This window comes from Macaca nemestrina, chromosome 17, assembly GCF_043159975.1.
Source record: "Macaca nemestrina isolate mMacNem1 chromosome 17, mMacNem.hap1, whole genome shotgun sequence".
Lineage (NCBI taxonomy): Eukaryota > Metazoa > Chordata > Mammalia > Primates > Cercopithecidae > Macaca > Macaca nemestrina.
Genome location: NC_092141.1, coordinates 68,920,376 through 68,947,794, shown reverse-complemented (window position 1 = coordinate 68,947,794; position 27,419 = coordinate 68,920,376). Strand labels below are relative to the sequence as shown.

The window sequence follows — 27,419 nt, the reverse complement described above, 5'->3', positions numbered from 1 at the left end:
TTATGTTTTTGTATTTGTTTTTGTTTTTGTTTTTGTTTTTTTTACCGTTTAGAAACATTATCTGTTAAAAATGAGAACGAAGGTCGGGCACAGTGGCTCATGCCTGTAATCCCAGTACTTTGGGAGGCTGAAGCAGGTGAATCTCGTGAACTCAAGAGTTCCAGACCAGCCTGGGCACCATGGCGAAACCCTGTCTCTACCAAAAATACAAAAAATTAGCCAAGCGTGGTGGCACGCACGCACCTGTTCCAGCTACGCGGGAGACTGAAATGGGAGGATCACTTAAGCCTGGGAGGCGGAGGTTACATTGAGCTGAGATCTTGTCACTGCACTCCAACCAGGGTGACAGAGTGAGACTGCATCTCAAAAAAAAAAAAAAAAAGAGAACTGAGAAAACTAATACATGCTCACTGAAAAAGTGGAAAAATTAGAAAAGTATAAAAAGAAATATTAAATCATCCATAAGCCCACTACCAAAAGAGAACCATTGCTATATGTTCTAGGTATCTACATTTTTATAAATGTCATTATAATATACAAACACATGTATATAGGGTCATATTTTAGATATACTTCTTTATCCTCTTTTTACTAATATAATATCCCATTTTTCCATATTGTTAAATGATTTATAAATATTTTTAATGGATGTTCCATGATTTATTTAATAATTATCCTTCCCCTGTAATTAGACTTTTTTGTTCTAGTTTTTTACTGTTACAGAAATACTGTGACCTTTTTTTTTTTTTTTTGAGATGGAGTTTCTCTCTTGTTTCCCAGGCTGGAATGCAATGGCGCAATCTCAGCTCACCGCAACCTCTGCCTCCCGTGTTCAAGCGATTCTCCTGCCTCAGTCTCCTTAGTAGCCGGGATTACAGGCACGTGCCACCATGCCCAACTAATTTTGTATTTTTAGTAGAGACGGGGTTTCTCCATGTTGGTCAGGCTGGTCTCAAACTCCTGACCTCAGGTGATCCATCTGCCTCAGCCTCCCAAAGTGCTGGGATTACAGGCATGAGCCACAGCACCTGGCTTTTTATTTATTTTTTTTTTTTTTGAGACAGGCTCTCACTCTGTTGTCCAGATTGGAGTGCAGTGGAGTGATCATGGCTCACTGCAACCTTGAACTCCTAGACTAAAGCAATGCTGCCACCTCAGCCTCCTGAGTAGCTAGGACTACAGGCACATGCGACCATGCTCAGCTAAGTTTTGTATTTTTTTGTAAAGATGGGGTCTCACTATATTGCCCAAGCTGGTCTCAAACTCCTGGACTCACGCAATCCTCCTGCCTTGGCCTCCCAAAGTGCTGGTATTATGGGCATGAGCCACCACGCTCAGCCCCGAACATCTTTGATTATGCTTTTTTCTGGTTTTTTTTTTTTTTTAATTTGTTCCCTACCTAGATTGCAATTCTGTGAGTTGTGCACACAAAGAGTGGGTATCTTCACTTGGTATGATGCTTGATTGTTCCCAGAGTTCCTTCATCTACATTATTTCATTGAATGAGTAAAAGGGAGTGGGGGTGTGAGGACCAGGAGGAGGGTGAGGAGAGAGGAGACAAGGTGCTGTGGGCAGGCAGAAAAGGAGGCTGTTGTGCAGTGGAGCTGATGGGAGGGGCTTCCTGGGTGGAGGCTGAGCCTTGCCTTTGAAGGACAAGCAGGATGTATGGGGTGGCCCACACAACAGCATGGCACACGTGGGACCTGGCGAGTTGAGTAGCCGAGGGTTGTGGAGAGATCAGACTGGCCAAAGCCAAACCCTATGTTTGGGGAAACAGTGGCCAGAAAGATTATGGGCCACAGAGTTGAGACTGAGCCCATAAGCAGTGCAGAGCCAGCAGATGTCTTTGAGCTTGAGGTTGTCTTAAGTACATGATGTTTCAGGATTAGCTCAGCACGAGGGTGGGAGGTCAGAGAGAAGCTGGAAGTGGGTAAGACCAATGCCAATAGAATACATGTGAGGGAATTGCCCTAAACATCTGAAGGGGCCTTATAGACAGTAGTTTCTACACGGCTAGGGCTGGCTAGCCATCATCAGGCATGTGGTGGGAATTGGAGGACAGTCAGAAACTTTACCCCATAAATTGTATTTACCCTGCAGTTTGACCTGTGGGATTGGCAGCAAGACTGAGTTTTGGTTTTTGTTTTTTTGAGACAGAGTCTCGCTCTGTTGCCCAGGCTGCAGTGCAGTGACGTGATCTTGCCTCACTGCAACCTCTTCCTCCAGGTTCAAGCAATTCTCTCATCTCAGCCTCCTGAGTAGCTGGAATTACAGGCATGTGCCACCACACCTGGCTAATTTTTGTATTTTTAATAGAGATGGGGTTTCACTATGTTGGCCAGGCTAGTCTTGAACTCCCGACCTCAAGTGATCCACCTGCCTCGGCCTCCGAAAGTGCTGGGATTACAGGCATGAGCCACCATGCCTGGCCGAGACTGAGTTTTTGAGGGCATGTCTGATTTGTTTCTTTTTAATAATTGATCTGTAAGATTTTAATGATTAATGTACCTTCACATTTCATATCCTTCTTAATGGGAAATGCTGATGCAGAAATTGCTCTCCTGGGAATAAGGCTTCAGGCTGGCCAATGAGTCCAGTTTTGAGGTTCCTCTGGCTGCGTTTCACTCACAGTGCCTGAGTGCAGGCCCCAGTAAGGCCCCTTCCTCCTTCTTCAGACATCTGTTTCTATGTCCCAGGGATCACATGGCCACTCTCCCTCTCCGCCTGAGGGAGAGAGTGAAGCAAGCCTTTCAGAAGCCTGTCACTTGTCAGATTGTTGGCCCAGGCCAGGGTGGGGGTTCTGTACCAATGGCAGGATTTTCTTTTCTTTTTTTTTTTTTTTTTTTTTTCATAAAGACACAGTCTTGTTATGTTGTACAAGCTGATCTCAAACTCCCAGGCTCAAGTGATCCTCTTGCCTCAGCCTCCCAAAATGCTGGGATTACAGGAATAAGCCACTGTGCCTGGCCAGTGGCTCATTCATTTAATGCCCAGCATCCACCATCTGCCCCTACTCTGCGACTTCTGCCATCTGGAACTTGACCCCCAAGAGTCTGGGAGGAATGTGGAATTATACCCACCTCACTCATCTGAGAATTTAAACCCTGGGGGTATATGAGGATCAAGCGTGTGTCCATGGTCTGATGCCTGAACTTCATCTGCAGCCTCCTCTCCTGGGACTGCCTGACTTACACTTTACTCACCGACAACTTCAAGCTGCTGGTGATTGCTGCATTGACTTACCTCTGTGCCTTACCTTTTGCCATCCCCTCTACCCAGAATACCCTCTCCTTTTTCTTGGGCAGGTCTTGCTCACTGCTTTAGACTCAGCCCAGGCATCACCTCCTGGGCTGGACTAGGTGTCCCCCTGTGTTCCCGTCACATCTGCTGTGTGTCTGTCTCTGTCCTTGCATGCCTGTATTGTACTGAACTCTTCTGACTTCTTGTCTATTTCCCCCATAGGCTGTAAGACCCTCAAAGGACAGTGTCTTCTTCCTCACTATACTGCCAGCACTCGGCACAGGGCCCCACACCCAGCAGACCTGGTACATGCCTAGGAACTGCCACGCATAAGATCCTTGCTCTGCAGCTAGACAGGACACTCTGGGGCCAAGACCTTACTCAACATAAAGCCTCAGGCTGCCTCCAGTCATTGGATTTGGAGGCTCTTTGTTGGGTGCCTATAAGTGATTATATCTTTTTGTCTTAAGTATTTTTCTGATACGAATATTACTTCTTTTGGTTAATATTGGCCCAGCACATCTTTCTATGTCTTTACTTCCAACTTTTCTGGATAATTTTGTTGCGTTTCTTTTCATCAGCATCTAGGTGGATCTTTTAAAATCCTATCTGGTTTGCTGTTTTGTAATCTACTCACGTGTACCGTGGTTTAATGACATGCTAATATTTTGCCTTAATTCTGCCATCTTGTGTTTTTTTATATCTATTGTCCTTTTTGCTTCTTTTTTCCTCCTTGCCTTGCCTTGTATCAAATTGACAGCGTTTTCTATTTTTCCTTCTTTACTCTTCTGGTCTGAATTGTATTTCTTTTTTTTTTTTTTTTTTTGAGACGGAGTCTCGCTCTGTCACTCAGGCTGGAGTGCAGTGGCCGGATCTCGGCTCACTGCAAGCTCCGCGTCCTGGGTTTATGCCATTCTCCTGCCTCAGCCTCCCGAGTAGCTGGGATTACAGGCGCCCACCACCTCGCCCGGCTAGTTTTTTGTATTTTTTAGTAGAGACAGGGTTTCACTGCTGAATTGTATTTCTATTATTTTAGTCATTACTCAAATCAACACACATATTAACAGTAATTTTTTCTAGTAACATTTAAACGTTTTTGTACATAAAGTCCCCAAAAAGGCAAAGATGATATTACTTTTTACCCATCGAACAACCCATTTCACACATCTTCCTTATTATTAGTGTCTAGATTTTCATGTTTTATAATGATTTAAACTGGCCAGGCATGGTGGCTCATGCCTATAATCCCAGCACTTTGGGAGACTGAGGCAGGCAGATCACCTGAGGTCAGGAGTTCGAAAGTAGCCTGGCCAACATGGGGAAATCCCATCTCTACTAAAAATACAAAAATTAGCCAAGGGTGGTGACACATGCCTGTAATCCCAGCTACTCAGGAGGCTGAGGCAGGAGAATCACTTGAATCAGAAGGCTGAGGTTGCAGTGAGCCAAGATTGTGCCACTGCACTCTAGCCTGGGTGACAGAGCGAGACTCCGTCTCAAAAAAAAAAAAAGGCTGGGTGCGGTGGCTCATGCCTGTAATCCCAGCACTTTGGGAGGCTGAGGCGGGTGGATCACGAGGTCAGGGGATTGAGACCATCCTGGCTAACTCAGGGAAACCCCGTCTCTACTAAAAATACAAAAAATTAGCCAGGCATGGTGGCAGGTGCCTGTAGTCCCAGCTACTTGGGAGGCTGAGGCGGGAGAATGGCATGAACCCAGGAGGCGGAGCTTGCAGTGAGCCGAGATTCCGCCACTGCACTCCAGCCTGGGCGACAGAGCCAGACTCCATCTCAAAAAAAAAAAGATTTAAACCAATTTTTCATATTCAACTATTAATTAAATCGACCAACATACTGTTTGAGTTCCTGTGCCTAGCATTGTTCCTTTTTTCTGGTTTACTTTTTTTCTTTGCAAAGCACATCCTTCAGTGGTTCTTTCAGTGAAGGCAACGCCACCTTACCTAGAACTCCTGTTTGTGTATGTGTGTATTAGATGTGGACTTGTTTGATTGTTTCAAGAAAATGAAATGACCTGTTAAAACCACCAAGTTAAGTCATAACACCCCAGGAGGATTTAGTGGTGTAACTGAACTAAAAGTCTGACAAATTGATGGCTGATTCAGCCCTGACTGACGAGACCCCTCATCAGTAAGGGATCTTCTTCTGCTTCCTGTCTATATGGGCTAAGAAATTATTACCAACAGTAGATGGGCAGATGCTAGGGGTAGTAATATCCACATGGGTAGTAATACTGCTCAGTTCCTGGATGTTCTACATGCCTCTGCCAACCAGATCTTATTCTAGGAAGGAACTGGAGATCCTTGGGTCCCAAGAGAATGGGCCAAGAGTGTCCTGGCTTGAGCCCTAACTCCATGTTGGATGCTTTAACCATATAAATTGAGCCTCATTTATTCCTGTAGGTAATGTACCTCTCTAAGCCTTAATTTCTTCATCTGTAAAATTAGAGATAATATTGCCAACCTTGCAGGGTTAGTGTGGAATGCATCAACAAGGCAGATAGAGTTCCTGGCACCATGCCCCGTACACAGAAAACATTTATGGACGGTGGTGGCTATTCCATTCCCTGGCACTTGGGAGACACTCATTGAATATTTATGGAGTGGATGCAGAAGCTTACCATAAAAGGCTTCATTGAGTAGATAGGCCTTAAAGGATACGTGAGATCTGGGCAGACATTGATAAGACAAGCAGCCACTCCTTATGGGAGGAACAGGGTGGGCAGAAGAAGGGAATCAGCCTTGCCCAGTGCTGCCCTGCTCAGGCAAGTGAAGGGATCAGTCTGGAACAAACTGGGGAAAGGGCTGCAGGAAGGGCAGAAAGGGGAGTCAGGGTGAGCATGTATGGGGACTTCTGGGTCTGCCTCGCCAGATGGCTGTTTTGCCAGGCCAGCTTGCTCTGCCTGATACTTGCCCTTGGTTCCCTCTTTTTTTGTTTTTGTTTTTCCTTTTCTCTCTCTTTTTTTTTTTTTTTTCTTTTGAGACAGGGTCTTGCTCCGTTGCCCAGACTAGAGTGCAGTGGTGCTATCATGGCTCACTGCAGCCTCAACCTCCCAGGCTCAAGCAGTCCTCCTGCTTCAGGCTCCCAAGTAGCTAGGACTACAGGCGTGTGCTACCATGCCTGGCTAATTTTTAAATTTTCTGTAGAGATGAAGTCTCACTATGTTGCCCAGGCTAGTGTCAGACTCCTGGCCTCAAGTGATCTTCCTGCCTTGGCCTCCCAAAGTACTGAGATTACAGGCGTGAGCCACCGCGCCCAGCCCAGCCCCTCACTTTGATAGGCAGAGGTTTGCCTATTGTGGCCTGGTGGCCAGGCAAGCTGGAGGCTTAAAAGAGGAAGTCGGGAGAAGATTGGTTTTCAACCAATATCTTATTAAGGAAGTTGAGTCATTCTACTTCTGCTATTTATCCCCTCTGGGCATTCAGAGAAGGACAAGTTTTACTTCCAGATGAAATAGTCATGAGAGGGATTTGCCTTGGCCCCTTGTAGACATTTTCAAGATGGCTCTGTAAGACAGATTTTTATTTCCCTTTCGTGTATGGAGAATCAAGGCTCCAAGTGTTGCATGAACTAGGTAAGGCTCAAGATACCTTGGCTATATGGTGCTGAAACAGAGAAGTCCCATCATCTCAGTGATGGCTTTTAGTAGCCTGGTGACAGACAAGAGAATGAACATTCATTTAGCCCCTTCTGTTGGCCAGGCAACCCGATCGGCGTTTCACGTACTCTTCTTCATTCGGTCCTCAAAACAGCTCTGAAAAAGCTAAGAGAAGAAACTCAGAGAAGTTAAGTGGCTAGCTCAAGGTTTAGATGTCGGCTTAGGAGGCAGCAGTCTGGGTTCAACCCCACCTCTGCAACCTGCAACTGCGTAATTTTTGGTGTGCTACTAAACTTCCCTAAGCCGTATCTTCATGTCTGAAAATGAGATGACGGTAGGTGATTTGTAAATAGCGACAGTTAGTGTTCTGAATTGGAGTTGTCTGGCCCTCAGAGAATCTTGACAGATGGGCTACATTCTCAGAACTAGAAGGAACCTCAAAAGATATCCTAGGCCGCTGATTTCCAAACTCTTTTCTTGGAGAACTAGGATTTTGTAGAGGTCCTCGGTGGATGAAGGGACACTGAGCATGTGGAGCTCCTTCAGCCAGGGCAGCAGTTGCAAATGTGGGTTACATGCCAGTTCCGTGCATCTGGTTCTTTTAGTTATGGGGAGTTGAGGTATGATTTCATTTGACAAAAATGGTCCCACTGCTCTTCTTAAAAAAAAAAAAAATCGTTAAGGCTAGAACCCATAACTTCTGGTTCCCAGTCTGGCATTTTTACTATGCTGTACTTGCTAAAACAGGGAACTGAAATATGATGTATTCTTTAAAAGATTATCATCTTTGAAGATTAACATTTAAAACATTGCTTTTGTACCTTCCAGTGAATCAAAAATTTGTTTACTGTAAACCCCATTCCTGCCCTAGAATCCTAGGAACAGAAATTTTGCTGTCAGAGAAAACACCGCTCTTATCACTTCAGAACAGCACCGTCCAATAGAACTTTCTGCAGTGATGGACGTGTTCTCTGTCTGCACTGTTGAGTGTGGTAGCTAGTGTAACAGAGGAACTGATTTTCAAATTTTACCTCATTTCAATTAAATGTAAATAGCCACATGGTGCTAGTGGCTACCACGTTGGACAGTGTCGCCTTGAGTACAGAGCAGGGGTCAGGTGGCAGTCCCTGGTCCTTTGGCATCAGAATCATCCAGAGAACTTGTCCAAAGTACAGATTCTGGGCCTAATGCCCAGTGACTCTGGTTCAGCAGGCCTAAGAGGAATGCATTTAAATAACTTATCTGGTTATTCTAATCTGTGGTCAGATTGGAAACTGCTGCATTGGAGAGCTGTTCCTTGGAGTGGAAGAATAGAGCCAGAATCAGGCATTTAGCCTGGCCCTGATCTTCTAGGGAGACTAGAGCAACCTTCTGGGGAATGGCAGATCCTTGGAGAATCTGTTGAAAGCTGTGGACCACGTCTTCCCTGGAAAAATGCAAATTATATTTTCCTCCCTGAATCCATCCTTGAACCCAGATTAAGAACTCCTCATACAGCTAGGCCCAGGGGTTGATCTGGTACCATCCAGATCATTCCTATCCCCCAGGCTTCGCCAGGAGGTCACTGAGGCATCACAGAAGAAAGAACCAACAGTGTCTGTGCATCAGGCCTCAAAGAATATGGAGTGAATTCTGCTCCTTTCCTTTCCTCTTCTGATTTCATGGGCTTATGGGTGAGCCATGTGGGTTTGACTGTTGCCACTACTCTTGTCCTTAACTCTTATGCAGAGAGCAGAGGACCCAATACATTTGGGGCCTGAGTGAAGCTGGGGAGAGTGTCTACGCTGAGGAATGGATCAGGAGTTGGACTTGCCTTCAAAGGCAGAGACATAACTAGCTCCCACTTCGTCCTCCCCACACACTGCAGGAGGGAGAAGGGGCATAGCAGCAGGGCCATGAGCTGGGGTGACAGCCAGAGGCCAAAGTCCAGGGCTGGGAAGGCCCCCTAGCCAGTAGTCCTGGGCTTAATACAGAACCATGATTTTTATAGACGAGAGCCCAGATAGAATTAGGGAAGGAGGGAGGGAGCAAGTGCATATGTATGTATATATGTCTGTGTGTGCATGTGTATGTGTGCATGTGTGTCTGTGTGGGAGGTGTTTGGGGAGAGCCACTGTCAGGCCAGAGTGTCCCAAGAATAGCCTCTTGAACTTGGAGGCTGTCAGTGAGGGTCTGAGTCATGGTGATGTGGCACAGAAAAGCCAGCCACAGGAGGAGCTTTACAGCTCCCAGGCCGTGATTTGTGCCCCTGGGAGGTGAGGGTCAGCCTGTTTTCCCCATGCCCTTCACAAGTTCAGCTGCCATCTTCTGGGTCAGCTTCTCAACAGCCTCCTTGTTACTGTCTGCCTGCCAGGCTGTTGGATGAGTCATCAGGGAACTGCAGAGGAGGCTCTGAGCATGGCTGCTTCAGCCTCAGCTTCCACTTCTCTGGGAAGAGGGGAGCCTGGTGTGCCCACAGAGGGGCGACTGGGGCCCTGGACAGCTGCCTCCCCAACACCAATATGAAAGGACAGCTCTGGGACTCGGGATGCCCTGCACCCTCTCTGGAGGAGTTCTAGCTCAGGATGACCTATCCAGAAGCCTCCATTGGGCCATGCCAGGCAGGGACAGGCTATCAGAGCCCCCACACAGCCAGATCTCTAATAGCCACGCACCCTCAGAGCAGCAGCTATACCACCTGGCCTCATTTTTCTCATTCATCAGGCAGGACCCTCTCTTCCTCCTCAGCATTCAGGATCATCCTGTCTCCAAAGGTTATGGAAAAGCAATCTTTGTCCTTTGAGTCCCTCATTCAGCCAGCGTCGGTTGCCTGGTCTGTGGCCCCTGTGCTATACACTGGGGAGGCACTGTGTGCAGGGCCTCACCTCTGCCCTCAGGAGCCTCTTCACTCCAGCAAGAAGCCCCAGGGCTTCTTGACCAGGGAGGACCTTCGTGTCCCCTTCTGCATTCGCCTGTAACCCAGGAGCTTGGGGAGTGGGCATCATAGCCTAAAGATCCTAGGGTCTGGGTCCTGGCCATGCCCTGTCACACGTGGGTTGGGTGACCTTGGACAAGTCTCCACTGAATTAGGCCTCAGCTTCTTCAGATAGAAAGGAGGAGGTCAAGGTCACATCGAGCTCCCTGTGAGCACTCCCTACTGCTGTTAGGTTTGGAGACTTTTTGGTCTGTTCTTAAGATCTCGTTTCCCCTGGTAAAGAGGCTGAGAAAGGTGGGATCGGCTCTGGGCTTAGGTCAGTTTCTTTTCTGGAGGTCGAGTGGGGTGGGGAGATGTGAGGTGGGATGAAAGTACTGTTACAAGAGGTATAGCCGGCCTTGAAGGGCTTTTGCCTAATTGGATTCAGAACACCCTTTAGACTTTTTTTTTTTTTTTCTTTTAGAGACAGGGTCTTGTTCTGTCACTCAGGCTGGAGAATGCAATGGTGCAATCTCAACTCACTGCAGCCTCAGCCTCCTGGGTTCAAGCATTCCTCCCACTGCAGCCTCTAGAGTTGCTGGGACTACGGCACATGCCACCACCCCAGCTGATTTTTTGTATTTTTTGTAGAGACGGGGTTCCACCATGTTGCCCAGGCTGATCTTGAACTCCTGGGCTCCAGTAATCCTCCTGCCTCATTCTCCCAAAGTGCTGGGATTTTAGGCATGGGCCACCGTGCCCAGCCCCCTCAGACTTCTTAAGATCCTCAGGTAACAGTGAGGCCACCCATTCGGCCTCCTCAGCATCTGGCGTTTGGAACCAAATCCAGGCATCCTTGCAGGAAGCTGGAACTACTCCGAGTTCAGAGCTAGGAGACCCTTGAAGACAGAGATGCAAGGAACTAATCAATGGCGAACAACAAACCCCACCACACACCCCAGCCAAGCTGGCAGAGCCTTTCAGAGCCATCAAGGTGGGAAGACCAGTGAGGCAGATTCAGAAGGAGAAAGGCTTCAACTTAGTACCTCAGTTTCCCACCATCTCATTCAGTCCTCAGGCCTCACAGGGCAAAAGGCCAGAGGCCTTAGAGTTCAGCTTCAGGTGGTGTGCCTGTCTGCCCCAGAAGCAGAGTCGTGATCCAGGGTTCAGAGAGTTACCGCAAGGAAGATGATTTCTGTTAGTAGCAGCTTTAAGACAAACCTACCATCAGAGAGCAGTTATTAAAAATCTCTCTGCATTTGGGACCTTCTCAGGCTGTTTCTAAGGCAAGTCATGCCTGAGAGGGGCCCTGCCCTTTAAAAACTCCCAGTCTTTAAAAAGGTTTCCAAATGGTAACAGTCTCAAATCAGTGCTCTTCTCTTTTTTGCCAATTCCAGTCTGCAGGCTGTTTGCACAGATTGTTGGCAACTCTGGTTTGCTCTTCTTTGCAGCTTCCTAGGGCTGGGCAAGACAGAACCCAGAGAGAGGTGAATTCTTGTGCTTTATTCTTTATTTCTAGAGGTATAGGTTGGTGTTAGGGCCTTTAGTATAAATTCTACTCCTGATGTTGCCTGAACGAAAAATGATACCTAGAAGTTTTCAGCCAATGAGTCTGGACGTTAGAGGAGGAAGCATGTTAGTTCCTTCTGGAGAGCCACAAACAGACGCATTGGGCAAGGAACCACGTGCTGAGCACCATTTGCATGCTGAGTTTTAGACTTTGTAGGACACACACACACACACACACACACACACACATATCTACCTCCTACTAGGGAACAGAATAGAACCTTGCTTCTCTCCCTTGGAGAAAAGTCACTGTGGATGGTGTATGTCAACAGGCCCTCTCCAAAGGCTTATGTGGGGTCGGTGAGGCCATGGTTTTGGAGTTTGGGATTCACCACCCTGTCCTGGGGAAGCAAAGTTTGCCATAAAACAAACAACAGAAAAAGATTCAGCCACCATAAAGGCAAGAAAGAGCCGACCCAGACATTTGTGCCACAGCTGTCCTAGAGGGAGTTGGCTGGCATCCTTGCTGGACACAGTGGAAGAAGCTGTTTATGTTGTGGTGCTGGGAGGACCGGGGGCCTGTGCCATGTGGAACATGTGTAGATGTTGAGAGGTTGAGTCTTACCACTGAGAATGTTTGGAGGATGAGTATGGGTGGCAGAGGCATACATAAAGAGGCAGAGAGCCTTTGCCCCTGCCTTTCTCCCCCACCCAAGGCTGACCTGTGTTCTCCCAGGTCTGGGATTCTAAGTGACCTGCTCTGTGTTTGGTCTCTCTCAGGGTGAGCACAAGCCTGGGAGATGGCAGTGATGGAAATGGCCTGCCCAGGCGCCCCTGGCTCAGCAGTGGGGCAGCAGAAGGAACTCCCCAAAGCCAAGGAGAAGACGCCGCCACTGGGGAAGAAACAGAGCTCCGTCTACAAGCTTGAGGCCGTGGAGAAGAGCCCTGTGTTCTGCGGAAAGTGGGAGATCCTGAACGACGTGATTACCAAGGGCACAGCCAAGGAAGGCTCCGAGGCAGGGCCAGCTGCCATCTCTATCATCGCCCAGGCTGAGTGTAGGGGCCTGGGGTTGTTGTGGGCACGGGGCAGGTGGGTGGGCCTGCAGGTGGGTAGCTGGGCCCAGGGGTTCCCTATGGAGGAGAGAGGTCTGTGCCATTGCTAGATAAGATTCTCACAAGACACAACCAGAGGTCTATGCCAAGAATCATGGAACGTGGGGTTGTAAAAGTGCACAGATGGTGAATGTGGCAAGGGGAGGCTGTGTCCATCATGACTGGAGCAGGGGAAGAGAGGTAACAGACAGCGCTCGGGACTCTGCAGAATCATCGAGCAGGCCATCAGCCTTCTGCTGTGACCTTGAGCAGCCCGAGTATCTGGAGAGGCTCCAGACAGGAAAGGCCAGGTCTCCTGGAAAGCCCCACTGGGGCCTGTAGGGCCTTCACCATCTTCCACCTAGAGATGGCCCCACCCCCCGGAATGAGCACCGTGCTCTTGAGCCTGCTGGGCCAGTCCTGGGGCGGCAGGCCATGGCAGGGTGAGGCCTGGTCTGGTCCTTTCTGCTTCTACTTATGATACCTTATGATGACTAGTAATGGTGGCTTCCCTTGGAGACAGAAACTCCCATGAGGCCTGGGTAGGGCCAGGAGTCCTCTCTCTCCAACACCTTCCCTCAACCCAGTAGGCTTCTTGGGGTGGAACCTGCAGAGCTAGACAGCCGTGCTGGTGTTTCTCCACATGCACACATCCTGCCCTTGTCTCCCACTTCCTCCTGGTTGGTTTTTGAGGAGACATGAGAGAATAAAAACTAAAATGCAGTGAGTGACATAATTAAAAAAAAAATACACACACATATATCCACACTTATATGTACATACGTATATAAATACCCAGTAGCTGGTATTTACTGAGCTGTTTTTCCTATGAGCCAGGCACTGTGTTGAGCGTTTTCTGTAGATCATCTCACTTCAGCTTCACAGGACGTGAGGCAGGCACCCTATGATCCCCATATTATAGGCATGGCTATTTCAGAGCAGGTGGCTGAGGCCATGGTCTGCTCCTGACCATAAGCTGAGAAGCTGGGGAGACAGTGCGGGAAGGAGGCATTGGTGGGGAGGTGACTGCCAGACAGGGGTTATCTGGAATGGAGGGGAAGGAGAGGCGCCAGAGGGGATCTCTGCAGAATGTCTCTCCCCTAAGTGCTGAATTCCTATTTTTTCTCCTCTCTGCTAATCTAACTCCTTTTGCTTTAGGTGAGAATAGCCAGGAGTTCAGCCCCACCTTTTCAGAACGCATTTTCATCGCTGGGTCCAAACAGTACAGGTAAGCAGGGGAGACAAGCCTGAGTGGGAAGGCGGGGACTGGACCCAGCGTCCTCGTCCCCAGCGCTTGCCTGGGCCGCTCCTGCTGACCCCGGGCTCCCTCCCTCAGCACCTGTGGTTCAGCTCCTGGAACTCGCCCAGGCTTTCCTGGCTGAGCCGCTCTCTCAGCCAAATAAGCTTTTCAAAAGGCTTTTCACAGCTTGTGGCTGACTGCCTCTGGGCCACATCAACTTGACGTTTTATTTTTATTCTCCTCAGAGTCCTTAATGCACCTCCTCGTTTCCCATCAACAGGGAGGGTACTGGGAACAGAAGCTGCTTCCCACTCTTGCGTGACTGTGAGCGCAGTTCGGGTTGGTCAGGGGGCCTTCTACTGTCCTCTATGTGAGAAACCTGCTGGTGCCTTTTCTCCTGGGAGATGCACCAAGTAGGGATGCGGGCGGTAGAAAAGGAGGGGACAGATAGACTTGGTGGCCCAGTAGAAAGGAAGCCAGGGTGGGGCTCAGTCTGTTCCCAGGTTCTGCATTCCCCCACAGATGATTTTTTGAAACAAGTTCAAGCGCCGGGCGTGATGGCTCTCGCCTGTAATCCCAGCACTTTGGGAGGCTGAGGCGGGTGGATCACGAGGTCAGGAGATCGAGACCATCCTGACCAACATGGTGAAACTCCATCTCTACTAAAAATACAAAAATTAGCTGGGCATGATAGTGCATGCCTGTAATCTGAGCTACTTGGGAGGCTGAGGGAGGAGAATCGCTTGAATCCGGGAGTTGGAGGTTGCAGTGAGCCGAGATCACACCACTGCACTCCAGCCTGGTGACAGAGTGAGATTCCGTCTGGGAAAAAAAAACAAAAAAAAAAAGAGTTCAAGCTCCCTCCCCTATCACCAGGCAGGTTTTTGTATCACTGGAGTTTGGAACCTGCTAGTGATAAGATTGTGGGGAGGGCAGCTGCCTTGGAACCAAGAAAGGTTTAGAATTTGGTGGGATTCCTTCTGCTGTCCTGGGTGCCTTTTGGCCCAGAGTAGGAGCCTTTGATAGACATACTTCTTTCAGCTGTCCAAGAGAAGCCTGTAGGCTTCCAGTGGTCCCCAGGACTACCATGAGTCTGCCTCCTCTGTGGGGACAGAAGATGAGGCCAAGGGAGGGTGGCTGAGGCCATGATCTCCTCCACAGCTGTTGCAGCAACCCATCTGTTGCCAGGTCCTTTCATACTTGGCAGGGACCCCAGTCCAATTAGAGCCATGGCAGTGATGAGCCCCGAGGCCAGCAGAGAAGGGCAGGCTCCCCGGTACCAGGCAGCAGCCCAGGGTGTCACCTTCAGCAGCAGCCAGGGACCCCCAGGAACCGTGAGAGTGGAGGTGACCAGCCTTATCTGTTCCTCCATCCGGAGGCAACAGAAACAAGCTCTGCTCAATCAGAGCTGAGAGGCCTGCCATGAGCCTGGCCCCCTCCTGGGAACTCTCCAGGGGCAGCTGACCTTGGAGAGCAGTGAGCAAACCGTGTCTCCTCCCCCAACTCTCCCCAAGAAGTGCTGAGTCTGTACCGCATCACCATAGTAACAAGCACAGCTTCTTGGCAACTTGCCTCAGGGCCAGACACTGAGCTGGGCTTTTTAAATGAACTAAATTATTGAAACCTCATTTCCACCCTGCATGGCAGAAAATACCAAACCCATTTTATAAGTGAGAAAACTGAGGTTCCTTGGGATTTAGAAACTTGGCCGCATTCACACAAGTAATGGCAAGCTGGGATTTGACCTTGGATCTGCAGGAGTCCAGATACAAGTGTCTGGGCCATTGCCTCTTCCTGCCTCCTTGTGCTCAATATGCAAATCTGTCCCTTTTTTGACAGCCAGTCTGAGAGTCTTGATCAGATCCCCAACAATGTGGCCCATGCTACCGAGGGCAAAATGGCCCGTGTGTGTTGGAAGGGAAAGCGTCGTAGCAAAGCCCGGAAGAAACGGAAGAAGAAGAGCTCAAAGTCCCTGGCTCATGCAGGAGTGGCCTTGGCCAAACCCCTCCCCAGGACCCCTGAGCAGGAGAGCTGCACCATCCCAGTGCAGGTGAGACCCTCCACCCACTGCCCAGACCGCAGGTTCATGGGGCCTTGGAATTGGAGCCTGTGCCTTGGCCCTGGCCCTCTGTGCTGACAGCTGTGTTTCTCCCCACAGGAGGATGAGTCTCCACTCGGCGCCCCATATGTGAGAAACACCCCGCAGTTCACCAAGCCTCTGAAGGAACCAGGCCTTGGTCAACTCTGTTTTAAGCAGCTTGGCGAGGGCCTGCGACCAGCTCTGCCTCGATCGGAACTCCACAAACTGATCAGCCCCTTGCAATGTCTGAACCACGTGTGGAAACTGCACCACCCCCAGGACGGAGGCCCCCTGCCCCTGCCCACGCACCCCTTCCCCTATAGCAGACTGCCTCATCCCTTCCCATTCCACCCTCTCCAGCCCTGGAAACCTCACCCTCTAGAGTCCTTCCTGGGCAAACTGGCCTGTGTAGACAGCCAGCAACCCTTGCCTCACCCACACCTGAGCAAACTGGCCTGTGTAGACAGTCCAAAGCCCCTGCCTGGCCCACACCTGGAGCCCAGCTGCCCGTCTCGTGGTGCCCATGAGAAGTTTTCTGTGGAGGAATACCTGGTGCACGCTCTGCAAGGCAGCGTGAGCTCAGGCCAGGCCCACAGCCTGACCAGCCTGGCCAAGACCTGGGCAGCAGGGGGCTCCAGACCCCGGGAGCCCAGCCCCAAAACTGAGGACAATGAGGGCGTCCTGCTCACTGAGGTAACTAATCCCCCAGCACCTGTATACGTCCCTCCACCAGCAACCTGGGGGATGCCAGAGTCACTCTTATCTGTGGTGACAAATCAAACAGTAGGATAGTGCTCACTGTGGATGAAAAGTGTCATCTGTTACACTGCCAACCTCACTTTTCACAGCCTTTTTAGCGTCTTCTGAGTTCTTCTGGTTGGTCACCTCCTGCTTGCGGAATGCGGGCACTGCATGAATAATACACATGCTGAGGACAAGGGGAATCAGCCGGGAGCCACTGGACATGTTATCATGGCCCCCAGAGACGGAAGATGAGGATGGGACCTGTTTTCACCACCCACCTCCTTCCCTTTTTCCTCTTGTTCACTTCCCAAATAAGCGTATAACTTTAAATGATTTTATCACACTTTGATTTCTGGGTTTTATTCCATCCATCCACTTTTTTTTTTTTTCTTTAATAAATTGTTTTTTGAGACAGAGTCTCACTCTGTCACCCAGGCTAGAGTACAGTGGTACAATCATAGCTCACTACAGCCTCCATCTCCTGGGTTCAAGCAATCCTCCTGCCTCAGCCCCCCGAGTAGCTGGGACTACAAGCGTGTACCACCACGCCCAGCTATTTTCTTTTTTTAGTAGAGATGAGGTCTTGCTGTGTTGCCCAGGCTGGTCTCAAACTCCTGGGCTAAAGCAGTCCTCACACATTGGCCTCCAAAAGTGCTGGGATTATAGGTGTGAGCCACTGCACCGTCTTATTCCATCCACTTTTTAATTTTTTAATTTTTTGTTTTGTTTTGTTTTGAGACAGAGTCTTACTCTGTCACCCAGGCTGGAGTGTAGTGGCAGTATATCAGCTTACTGCATCCTCCCCCTTCCGGGTTCAAGTGATTCTCCCACTTCAGCCTCCCGAGTAGCTGGGACTACAGGTATGCACCACCATGCTGGGCTAATTTTGTATTTTTTGGTAGAGACAGGGTTTCACCATGTTGGCCAGGCTGGTCTCAAACTCCTGACCTTGAGTGATCCGCCCACCTTGGCCTCCCAAAGTGCTGGGATTACAGGTGTGAGCCACCATGCCCGGCCCCTCCATCCTCTTTTAACATCATCCTTGACCCCGGCCCCTCTTCACTGTTCCTCCCTTCCCTCCACCTAGCTCCTGAGTTTTGTTTTTTCATTGTCAAGGTGATTGGCAGTTCTGTTTCTGTTTCACCATCACAAGTCTGGGATGTTTTTCATCACAAGGATCAGTGGCTGCAACCCATGAACCCCTCCCTCGCCTTCACCTCATTCCTCTACCCCTTCTCTGGGGCTGCCCAGCCCAGATCCCCGTCTTCGCCCCAGGGCTGCCTGGTTGTGAGGGCTCAGCTCAGCAGCCCTGGCAAGGTCACTAGCTGGAGGGCCTTCCTCATTGTAGCCCTGTAGCCCTCTGCTGCCCTGGCCACTAAAACTGGCCTCTCTCTCCTGCCAACCCCAGAAACTCAAGCCAGTGGATTATGAGTACCGAGAAGAAGTCCACTGGGCCACACACCAGCCCCGCCTGGGCAGAGGCTCCTTCGGAGAGGTGCACAGGATGGAGGACAAGCAGACTGGCTTCCAGTGCGCTGTCAAAAAGGTATGCCAGGGCTCAGGGGCTGAGTGAAGAGGGAAGCCAGGAAGGGGGCCTGGTGTGTTCCCTCTGCTTTCTGTCAAGGACAGTCGCAGGGTGACTGTGGGTCTGACTTGTGAACAGAACTTGGCTGTCACTGGCCACCTGAGGTCGGCTGGAACTGGAAGGGAGCAGCCTGTCACGTGTCCTGGCCTGGCCGCTGCCTTTGGCATGTGTGTATGTGAGAGGCAGTGTGAGAGGACACACGCGGCCTCGGTGTCTCAATATAGCCAGGGCCCTGAGGGGCAAGTCCCAACATGGAAGATGGTTGGAGCGTCATGAAATTCACACTGAGGTAAAACCCCTGAACCACATAGGGGGCCGCCCCCAACCTGGGCCAGATGATGGGGAAAGCAGTAGTCTCCACCTGTCAGGCGCTTCCAGCAGGAGGCCAGTCTCAGTGGGAGTCGGAGCTCTGCCCTGTTGGCCAGGTGTGCCGCAGTCCTACAAGACAGACTTGGTGGGGAAATCAAGCTTGGCAAGACAGGAAGTCAATGGCCTGGTGGCAGAGCCCTGATTCAGACCAGGTCTGTCTGACCTGAGAGTTTGGCTTTCAGCCACTCTTCAGGAAGAAGAGGAAAGAAGATAGACTTGTTGTCCTAGAGTTTTGAGTAGAGACAGAAGACAGGAATCACCTCTCCCACCCCTTCATCTCACTGGTGTTAGAAGTGGAGAGCAGAGAGGACGGTGTGGCATGCTGGGCCTGGAGCTGAGGCCTCCTCCTGTCAGATTACACTGTCCGGGCCCAGAGGGAGCATCAGTGGCGGCTGCAGACCTACAGGCCTCACGGGTGTCAGTCCTTCTCCCCATCACCAACCTTTCCCCCACCCCTGACTCTTGGATCACCTTGATTGGAAGCCACCTTGTCACCAGTCAAAGCTCTCAGCCTCAAAGCCAGCACCAGGACCTAAGGCGCGTTTCTGTGGACCATCCCCTTGGCCCTTTGGGCAGGGTGAAGTAAGCTCAGAGAGAGACCTTGTTTCAAGTGGCTTATGTCAGAGACGCTCCAATCTCCAAAAGGAAAGCAACAAATACAGGTAGAGCATCCGCAATCTGAAAACCCAAAATCTGAAGTACTCCAAAGTCCAAAACTCTTGGAGCACCAACCTGACACAGGAAATGCTCACTGTAGCCAGAGCACAAAAGCCCGGCACACACTGGCCCCATTCAGAGCAGACACCGCCACCACCGTCCGGGGTGCCTGTGGCCTTAACGGGAGAGGAGACAACTGGGATGTGAATGAACCCAGCTTCCCTGGTGTGTCCTTGGGCTGGATGGTGAGACGGGTGAGGGAACTATCTGCAGGTACCACCCCAAACTTGAGACACACTGTGTCAAATACGAAAACTCTGCTCTCACCACCCCCGACTGGCAGCACGTGCTGAGTGCGTGCTGAGTTCTTGCCGAGTTCTTGCCAATGTGGATCATCGTCTTCCACTTGGAGGCCAAGGCCACATGCCTGACCTGCTCAGCTGCAGTTCCCCTCTCCAGGCTACCGGAGAAGGCTCAGCTGTCCCTCCTGAGAGGTGGTGGGAGGAGAGTGTGAGAGTGTGAAGAGACGCGCACCCAGCGCTGGGAGCTTAGTCACTGGGCTTCTCAGCTGTTCCCCTGCTGAGGGCCTCAGAGTCTTCCCAGGCAACAAGGTAAACAACCCTAATATAGTGGAAGAGGATAAATACTCCATGTTTCGCCCCTCCCATCCATTGCAAGGCAGTTGGAAAAGCTCCAAGCACAAGATGTGGACTTCTCAGCACCAGAGCTGCAGCTCAAGCCCACCAGAGCTGGCCACTCACAGAACCACTTCCTTCCCACCCCGGAGAATACAGTGGGGATGACTCTTTGGCAGCCCGCACAGCTGCCATTGGTTGGGCAGACAGCCCCTCCTTTCCGTCAAGGCAGTGGTGTCCTTTAGGGTTTTCAGCTGGAAGAGCAGGAGAAACAGTTCTCTGATGAGGGGATGGGGACCGGGAGGTGGGCCCGGCATCAGAGGTCAGGCCGCACACCGGGTCAGAATAAGTCTGTGCCCCCACAATGCTTCTTGGGGAGAATCCAGTATGTGAGGTGTCACGTGGTGGTGCCAGCACTCCCTTCGTCCTCCTTCTAGAACATCCTGATCTGGATGCTGATTGGCCATGGGTCCAGAGTTTGATGCAGTTTTTTTTTTTAAGGTTTTTGTTTGATCTTTTTTTTTTTTTTTTTTTTGAGACAGGATCTTGCTCTGTTGTCCAGGCTGGTTTGCAGTGGCATGATCACAGCTCACTGCAGCGTCAGCCCTGCAGACCCAAACAACCCTGCTGCCTCAGCTTCCCAAGTAGCTGGGACTTCAGGCACGCACCACCACACCCAGCTAATTTTTTATTTTTTGTAGAAACAGGATCTCACTGTGTTGCTCAGGCTGGACTCAAACTCCCGGGCAGCCTCCCAAAGTGCTGGGATTATAGGTGTGAGCCACTTTGCCCCACCAGGATCCCATTTTAATAGAAGAAACAACTACTTGTTGATACACACATAAAAAGTCCATGCTGGGTACAGTGGCTCATGCTTGTAATCCCAGTACTTTGGGAGGCTGAGGTGGGAGGACTGCTTGAGGCCAGGAGTTGGAGACCAGCCTGGGCAACATAGCAAGATCACATGTCTACCAAAAAGTTAAAAATAGAAATAAAAAAGAAATTTTAAAAGTCTGAAAAGATTTCTGTCAAAGGGCATTTACCTCTGAGAATAGGACTGGGAAATGGGGACTTTTGCTTTTTTTGGTATCATTTGAATTCTTTTATAATGAGCCTATATTTGTTTGCAATTAAAAGTAAGATCAGGGCCAAGCACGGTGGCTCACACCTGTAATCCCAGCACTTTGGGAGGCTGAGGCAGGTGGATCACGGGGTCAGGAGTTCAAGACCAGCCTCTGGCCAAGATGGTGAAACCCCGTCTCTACTAAAAATACAAATACTAGCTGGGCATGGTGGCAGGCACCTGTAATCCCAGCTATTCGAGAGGCTGAGGCAGAGAATTGCTTGAACCAGGAAGGCGGAGGTTGCAGTGAGCCAAGATCATACCACAACACTCCAGCCTAGGTGACAGAGTGAGACTCCGTCTCAAAAAAAAGTAAGATTAGGCCGGGCCTATGGCTCATGCCTGTAATCCCAGCCAGCACTTTGGGAGGCCAAGGGGGGCGGATCACGAGGTCAGGAGATCGAGACCATTCTGGCCAACATAGTGAAACCCCGTCTCTACTACAAATACAAAAATTAGCCGGGCGTGGTGGCGGGTGCCTGTAGTCCCAGCTACTTCGGAGGCTGAGGCAGGAGAATGGCATGAACCCAGGAGGCGGAGCTTGCAGTGAGCCGAGATTGTGCCACTGTACTCCAGCCTGGCGACAGAGTGAGACTCCACCTCAAAAAAAAAAAAAAAAATAGATCAGCCAGTGTGGGATCATGCCTACAATTCTGGCATTTCTTTGTAGAGACCCTGTCTCTACAAAAAAAAATAGCCAGGCATGGTGGCATACACCTGTGGTCCCACCTACTCGGGCAACTGAGGTGAGAGGATCACTTGAGCCCAGGAAGTAGAGGCTGCAGTGAGCCAAGATCATGCCACTGCACTCCAGCCTGGACAACAGAGTGAGACCCTGTCCCCCAACCCCACAAAAAATGGGATCCTACTCTAGTGATTATTCTGTACCATGTTTTTGTCATGCAATAATATATCACAACAGATTTCCTTATTGGCACATATACAACCATCTTAAGCTTTTTAACGGCCATGTAGAAGTTCTTATCCTAGTCAGTGGTGGATTGATAGGATCCATGAACTCTAGGAACTTCATTCAAAAGAATGTTTGTCGGTCAGGTGCAGTAGCTCACGCCTGTCATCCCAGCACTTTGGAAGGCCAAGGTGGGCAGATCACTTGAGGTCAGGAGTTCGAGACCAGCCTGGCCAACATGGTGAAACCCCATCTCTACCAAAAATATAAAAAATTAGCTGCATGTGGTGGTACATGCCTGTAATCCTAACTACTCGGGAGGCTGAGGCAGGAGAATTGCTTGAACCTGGGAGGCAGAGGTTGCAGTGATCCAAGATCATGCCACTGTACTCCAGTGTGGGCGACAGAGCAAGACTCTGTCTCAAAAAAAAAAGTGTTTGTGTGTTGCATGTATGGGCAATCACACATTTTTGAAGAATAATTCATATCATTTACCAGATCCTCAAAGGGGTCTGTAGCCCAAAAAGGGTTAAGAATCACTCCTTTTAGGACATCTGGCTCAAGTGTGAAGTTCTGGGAGCTTCGCTTTGGCTCTGCCGCTGATCTGGGATAATGTGACCCTGGCCAAGTCAACCCAGCCGTCACCAAGCACCTGCTCTGTGCCAGACACTGTGCAGGGGCTGGGGACAGATGTGAAATCCACAGGCCTGACCTGAAGGAACCCGAGTTGTAATGGGGGATAGACATTTATATTAGGGTAAAGGTGAGCAGCCTTCAGTCCTGGACACGTGTTTAGAAGGAAAATAGCACAAGGATCAGAGGAGAATATCTTGATGGTGCTGAGAAAATAAGGCGGGACCCTCTAATATTCATTGGACATCTGTGCACAGTACTGTGGTAGTCCCTTTCACACAGTTTACGCTCCTGGAATCTGCAAAACAATTTATAGAATTGCTCTTATGCCTTTTTTTATTGATGTTATAAAACAGATAAAAATACCAAAGAAGAGCCTGGGCACGGTGGCTCACGTCTGTAATCCCAGCACTTTGGGAGACCGAGGCGGGCAGATCATGAGGTCAGGAGATCGAGACCATCCTGGCCAACACAGTGAAACCCTGTCTCGACTAAAAATACTAAAAAAGTAGCCGAGCGTGGTGGCGGGCGTCTATAGTCCCAGCTACTCGGGAGGCCGAGGCAGGAGAATCGCTTGAACCTGGGAGGCAGAGGTTGCAGTGAGCTGAGATTGCACTACTGCACTCCAGCCTGGGCGACAGAGTGAGACTCCATCTCAAAAAAAAAAAAAAAAGGCCGGGCGCGGTGGCTCAAGCCTGTAATCCCAGCACTTTGGGAGGCCGAGGCGGGTGGATCACAAGGTCAGGAGATCGAGACCACAGTGAAACCCCGTCTCTACTAAAAATACAAAAAATTAGCCGGGTGCGGTGGCGGGCGCCTGTAGTCCCAGCTACTCAGGAGGCTGAGGCAGGAGAATGGCGGGAACCCGGGAGGTGGAGCTTGCAGTGAGCCGAGATCGCGCCACTGCACTCCAGCCTGGGCAACAGCGTGAGACTCCGTCTCAAAAAAAAAAAAAAAAAAAAAAAGAATACCAAAGAAGGCCGGGTATGGTGGCTCACGCCTGTAATCCCAGCACTTGGAGAGGCCAAGGCAGGTGGATCACCTGAGGTCAGGAGTTTGAGACCAGCCACCAACATGGAGAAACCCCATCTCTACTGAAAATACAAAAATTAGCCAGGCGTGGTGGCAGGTGCCTGTAATCCCAGCTACTCAGGAGGCTGAGGCAGGAGAATCACTTGAACCCAGGAGGCAGAGGTTGCGGTGAGCCAAGATCGCGCCATTGCACTCCAACCTGGGCAACAAGAGCGAAACTCCATCTTAAAAAAAAAAAAAAAAAGGTTACCAAAGAAAACAAGAGGAAAGTTCAAGGAGGAAAAAGTGATTCCCAGCATCCAGCGTGCAGGCAGTTGAGTGGAGGGAAGTGGCTTCTGGATTGGGCAGTGGGCTCATTGCTGACAGTGCTTCCCCCTGGGGATGCTCGCTCCTGAATGTATTTTAAAACATTAGCATGGATGCCAGGCACAGTGGCTCACACCTGTAATCTCAACATGTTCGAGGCCAAGGTGGGAGAATCACTTGAGCCTAGGAGTTCAAGACTAGCCTGGGCAATATGGCAAAACGCCATCTCTACAAAAAATACAAAAATTAGCTGGGCATGGCGCCTATAGTGTCAGCTGCTTGGGAGGCTGAGATGGGAGGATCACTTGAGCCCGAGAAGGTCGAGGCTGCAGTGAGCTGTGATTGTGCCACTGCACTCCAGCCTGGCCAACCGAGGGAGGAGACCTTGTCTCAAAAAAAAAAAAAAAAAAAAAAAAAGTTCAGCATGGAAAGGCCTTCAGGAGGCAGAGTAGCTGGCAGCTCTGGAGTCAGGCTTACCCGAGCAAAAGCCAGGCTGTGATCTCTTATACACAGTGACCTTGGGCAGATTATTTGCCCAGGTTTCAGCTTCTTCATCTATAAAATGGGGATAATGATCCCACCAGCTTACAGGCTATTGTAAGATCTGAATAACTAATGCTTAGAAAGGGCTTTACCAGTGCTTGGGAAATGATAAGTGGGCATTAGATCGTAATTCTCATGAATATCCTCATCACAGTCCAGCCCCCTCATTTTACAGATGAGGAACACGGAAGTTCAGAGAGGAGGGGTGGCCACACGGGCGGCCAGCTTGGCCTGGAAGGCTGGGCTGCTTTCTCCGCTGGCACAGACTTCTAAAGCACCTTGTGTTTTGAAGCATCTCCTCCCACCCTCTTTGGTCTGGGTGACTGGAAATATTTTTAGCATGGACGGGACACTCTAGGAGGACTTACAGATTTCTGCAAAGTTAAAGCCAAGTTTCCCCAACTCTTTTGGATCACAGCCCTGTTAATATCTCAGTCATTGTTTCAGGGCAACCCAGGCCAAAACAAATACCCAACAGATCTGTGTATGAAGCAATGAGGTCAAATAATAAGTCTTTATCGTAACAACTTAGTAGCCATTTGAAAAGCGACACATAAGTTGAAAGAAAAAGGGTCCTTCCATTTCCAAACAGCCAGATTATTAATGGGATGTATGCCTTGTTGCACATCTCAACCCTTGAAATCAGATAGGACACCACCACCTTCATTTCCCACATTTTCTCCTTGAAGTACTTTTAATCACAGTGACCTCCAAAAACCTAGCTTCATAGAGATACATTATCAAAGGGAATGTCGTGTGATTGAACTTTGAAGCTGAACTGTCTCGAGCAAGTCGTTCATGCGGTGTCCAGCAGACGTTGTGGTGGCCGTTTCCCTCAAATGTCAGATATCCATTTGGCACCCTTCTGAGTTCTCTGCAGTGCCCTGGGGTGCCTCAAGCTCAGTTTGGGGTTGGTTAGGCTGAAGACATTTGCTAACAAGTCCTGTTGTTGAATTAGTTCCAACTCAGGTTCAGAGGCTTTTTAGAGCTGGAAACACTGGCAGAGTCAAAGTTCATGGGAGGTGATTAATCAAACCAGATATTAGGGAACCAGAAGGGTGATATTTTCCACTGATAGGCAAAAGTCCAAAAACCCCAGTGTCAGAGCTGTTTGCCAAGTCAGCAAGTCTGTGGAGATCGCTTCCAAGCTGGTTCTGTTACTGCCAGCGCCCCCTGGCGATGCCACTCAAGGCTTACTTGAGAACAATCAGCAGCCGGGAAGGAGGGCAAGTCTGTTAAGAAGTCTAAGAGGCCAGGCGCAGTGGCTCACGCCTGTAATCTCAGCACTTTTGGAGGCCGAGGCAGGTGGATCATGAGGCCAGGAGTTTAAGACCACATGGTGAAACCCTGTCTCTACTAAAAATACAAAAATTAGCTGGGTATGGTGACACGTGCCTGTAGTCCCAGCTACTCGGGAGGCTGAGGCATGAGAATCCCTTGAACCCAGGAGGCGGAGGTTGCAGTGAGCCGAGATATCACTCCACTGCACTCCAGCCTGGTGACAGAGCGAGACTCCATCTCAAAAAAAAAAAAAAAAAAAAAAAAAGGTCTAAGAGACCGGGCACAGTGGCTCACGCCTGTAATCCCAGCCCTTTGGGAGGCCGAGGCGGGTGGATCACCTGAAGTCAGGAGTTTAAGACCAGCCTGACCAACATGGTGAAACCCTGTCTCTACTAAAAATATGAAAAATTAGCTGGGCATAGTGGTAGGTGCCTGTACTCCCAGCAACTCGGGAGGCTGAGGCAGGAGAATTGCTTGAACCCGGGAGGCAGAGGTTGTAATTAGCTGAGGTTGCACCGCTGCACTCCAGCCTGGGCGACACAGCGAGACTCTGTCTCAAAAAAAAAGGTCTAAGTATCAGCTTCTCTGATGTGAGCTGGAGGAATTGGGGAGCTAGCACTTCCTGAGTGCCCACTGGTTGCCAGGCCTGGTGTCGGTTACCATCCTTCCAAATCCTTGCTCTACCCAGGAGCAGATACCACTGTCCCTGCTGTTTGCATATGGAAACATGTGGATGGGAAGTCTGCTGCCTTGTTTTAAAAGGCTGAGCCAGGATCTAAGCCCACAATGTTTATATCCAAGGCCTATTTCCTCCCACCAAGTTGCTGGTCCCTTTAGATAGGAGTGGATGATCCCAGACCTGCCAGTCGGCAGTTGGCCAAACCCCTCCGCAGAAGCCTCCTTAGGTTCCCAGATGCTGGGAGACAGCTGCAAACAGAATACACACTGCTCTGTCTATGTGGATGTTTTAGTCCTCTGGGAAAGAAACAAATAATTACAAGAGTTAAGAAAAGTGTTGAGGCCGGGCGCGGTGGCTCACGCCTGTAATCCTAACACTTTGGGAGGCCGACGCGGGTGAATCACAAGGTCAGGAGTTTGAGACCAGCCTGGCCAGCATGGTGAAACCCTGTCTCTACTAAAAATACAAAAAGTATCTGGGCATGGTGGCACACACCTGTAGTCCCAGCTACTCGGGAGGCTGAGGCAGGAGAATCGCTTGAACCCGGGAGGCAGAGGTTGCAGTGAACCAAGATCACGTCACTGTATGCCAGCCTGGGCGACACAGCGAGACTCTGTCTCAAAAAAAAAAGAAAAGAAAAACAAAATGCACCCGATGGAGTCCAAATCTTGGTTCCTGACCATCAGATAAGTCAGAAGCCTGGCTTCTGACAGTAGACATGGATGGTGATTAGCAAAAGGACCCACATCCTAGAAATCGCCCATTTAGCTGGAGGAAAAAATGTTCTGTGTTTGGCAGATTTGAGGGCGGACAGCGTGCCAGCAGCCTGGATGAGGAATGTAGGGTTTTGGTTTTTTTTGGGGGGCGGGGGTGGTTTTTGTTTTTTTTTTTTTTTTGAAATGGAGTCTCACTCTGTCGCCAGACTGGAGTGCAGTGGCGCGATCTCGGCTCATTGCAACCTCTGACTCCCGAGTTCAAGCGATTCTCCTGCCTCAGCCTCCCGAGTAGCTGGGATTACAGCCTCATGCCACCACGCCCAGCTAATTTTTATATTTTTAGTAGAGACAGGGTTTTGGCCAGGATGATCTTGATCTCCTGACCTTGATCTCCTTGATCCACCCGCCTCAGCCTCCCAAAGTGCTGAGATTACAGGCATGAGCCACCGCGCCCGGCTGGAATGTAGTTTTTTTGTTTTTGTTTTTGTTTTTTTTGAGATGGAGTCTCGCTCTGTCGCCCAGGCTGCAGTACAGTGG

General features: G+C 49.9%; 1 protein-coding gene across 2 annotated transcripts in view; it reads left to right on the top strand.

Annotated features, from left to right (window-relative positions):
• LOC105468661 (mitogen-activated protein kinase kinase kinase 14) overlaps window positions 1-27,419 on the top strand; it is a 54,412-nt gene that overhangs the window by 14,767 nt on the left and 12,226 nt on the right. For both annotated transcript variants that reach the window (XM_011718857.2, XM_011718864.3), the window contains exons 2-6: window positions 12,038-12,313; window positions 13,508-13,577; window positions 15,429-15,639; window positions 15,748-16,362; window positions 17,822-17,959. In XM_011718857.2, the coding sequence (XP_011717159.2) occupies window positions 12,058-12,313; window positions 13,508-13,577; window positions 15,429-15,639; window positions 15,748-16,362; window positions 17,822-17,959 (1,290 nt within the window). In that variant the 5' untranslated portion in view covers window positions 12,038-12,057. The remainder of the gene's footprint in view (window positions 1-12,037; window positions 12,314-13,507; window positions 13,578-15,428; window positions 15,640-15,747; window positions 16,363-17,821; window positions 17,960-27,419) is intronic.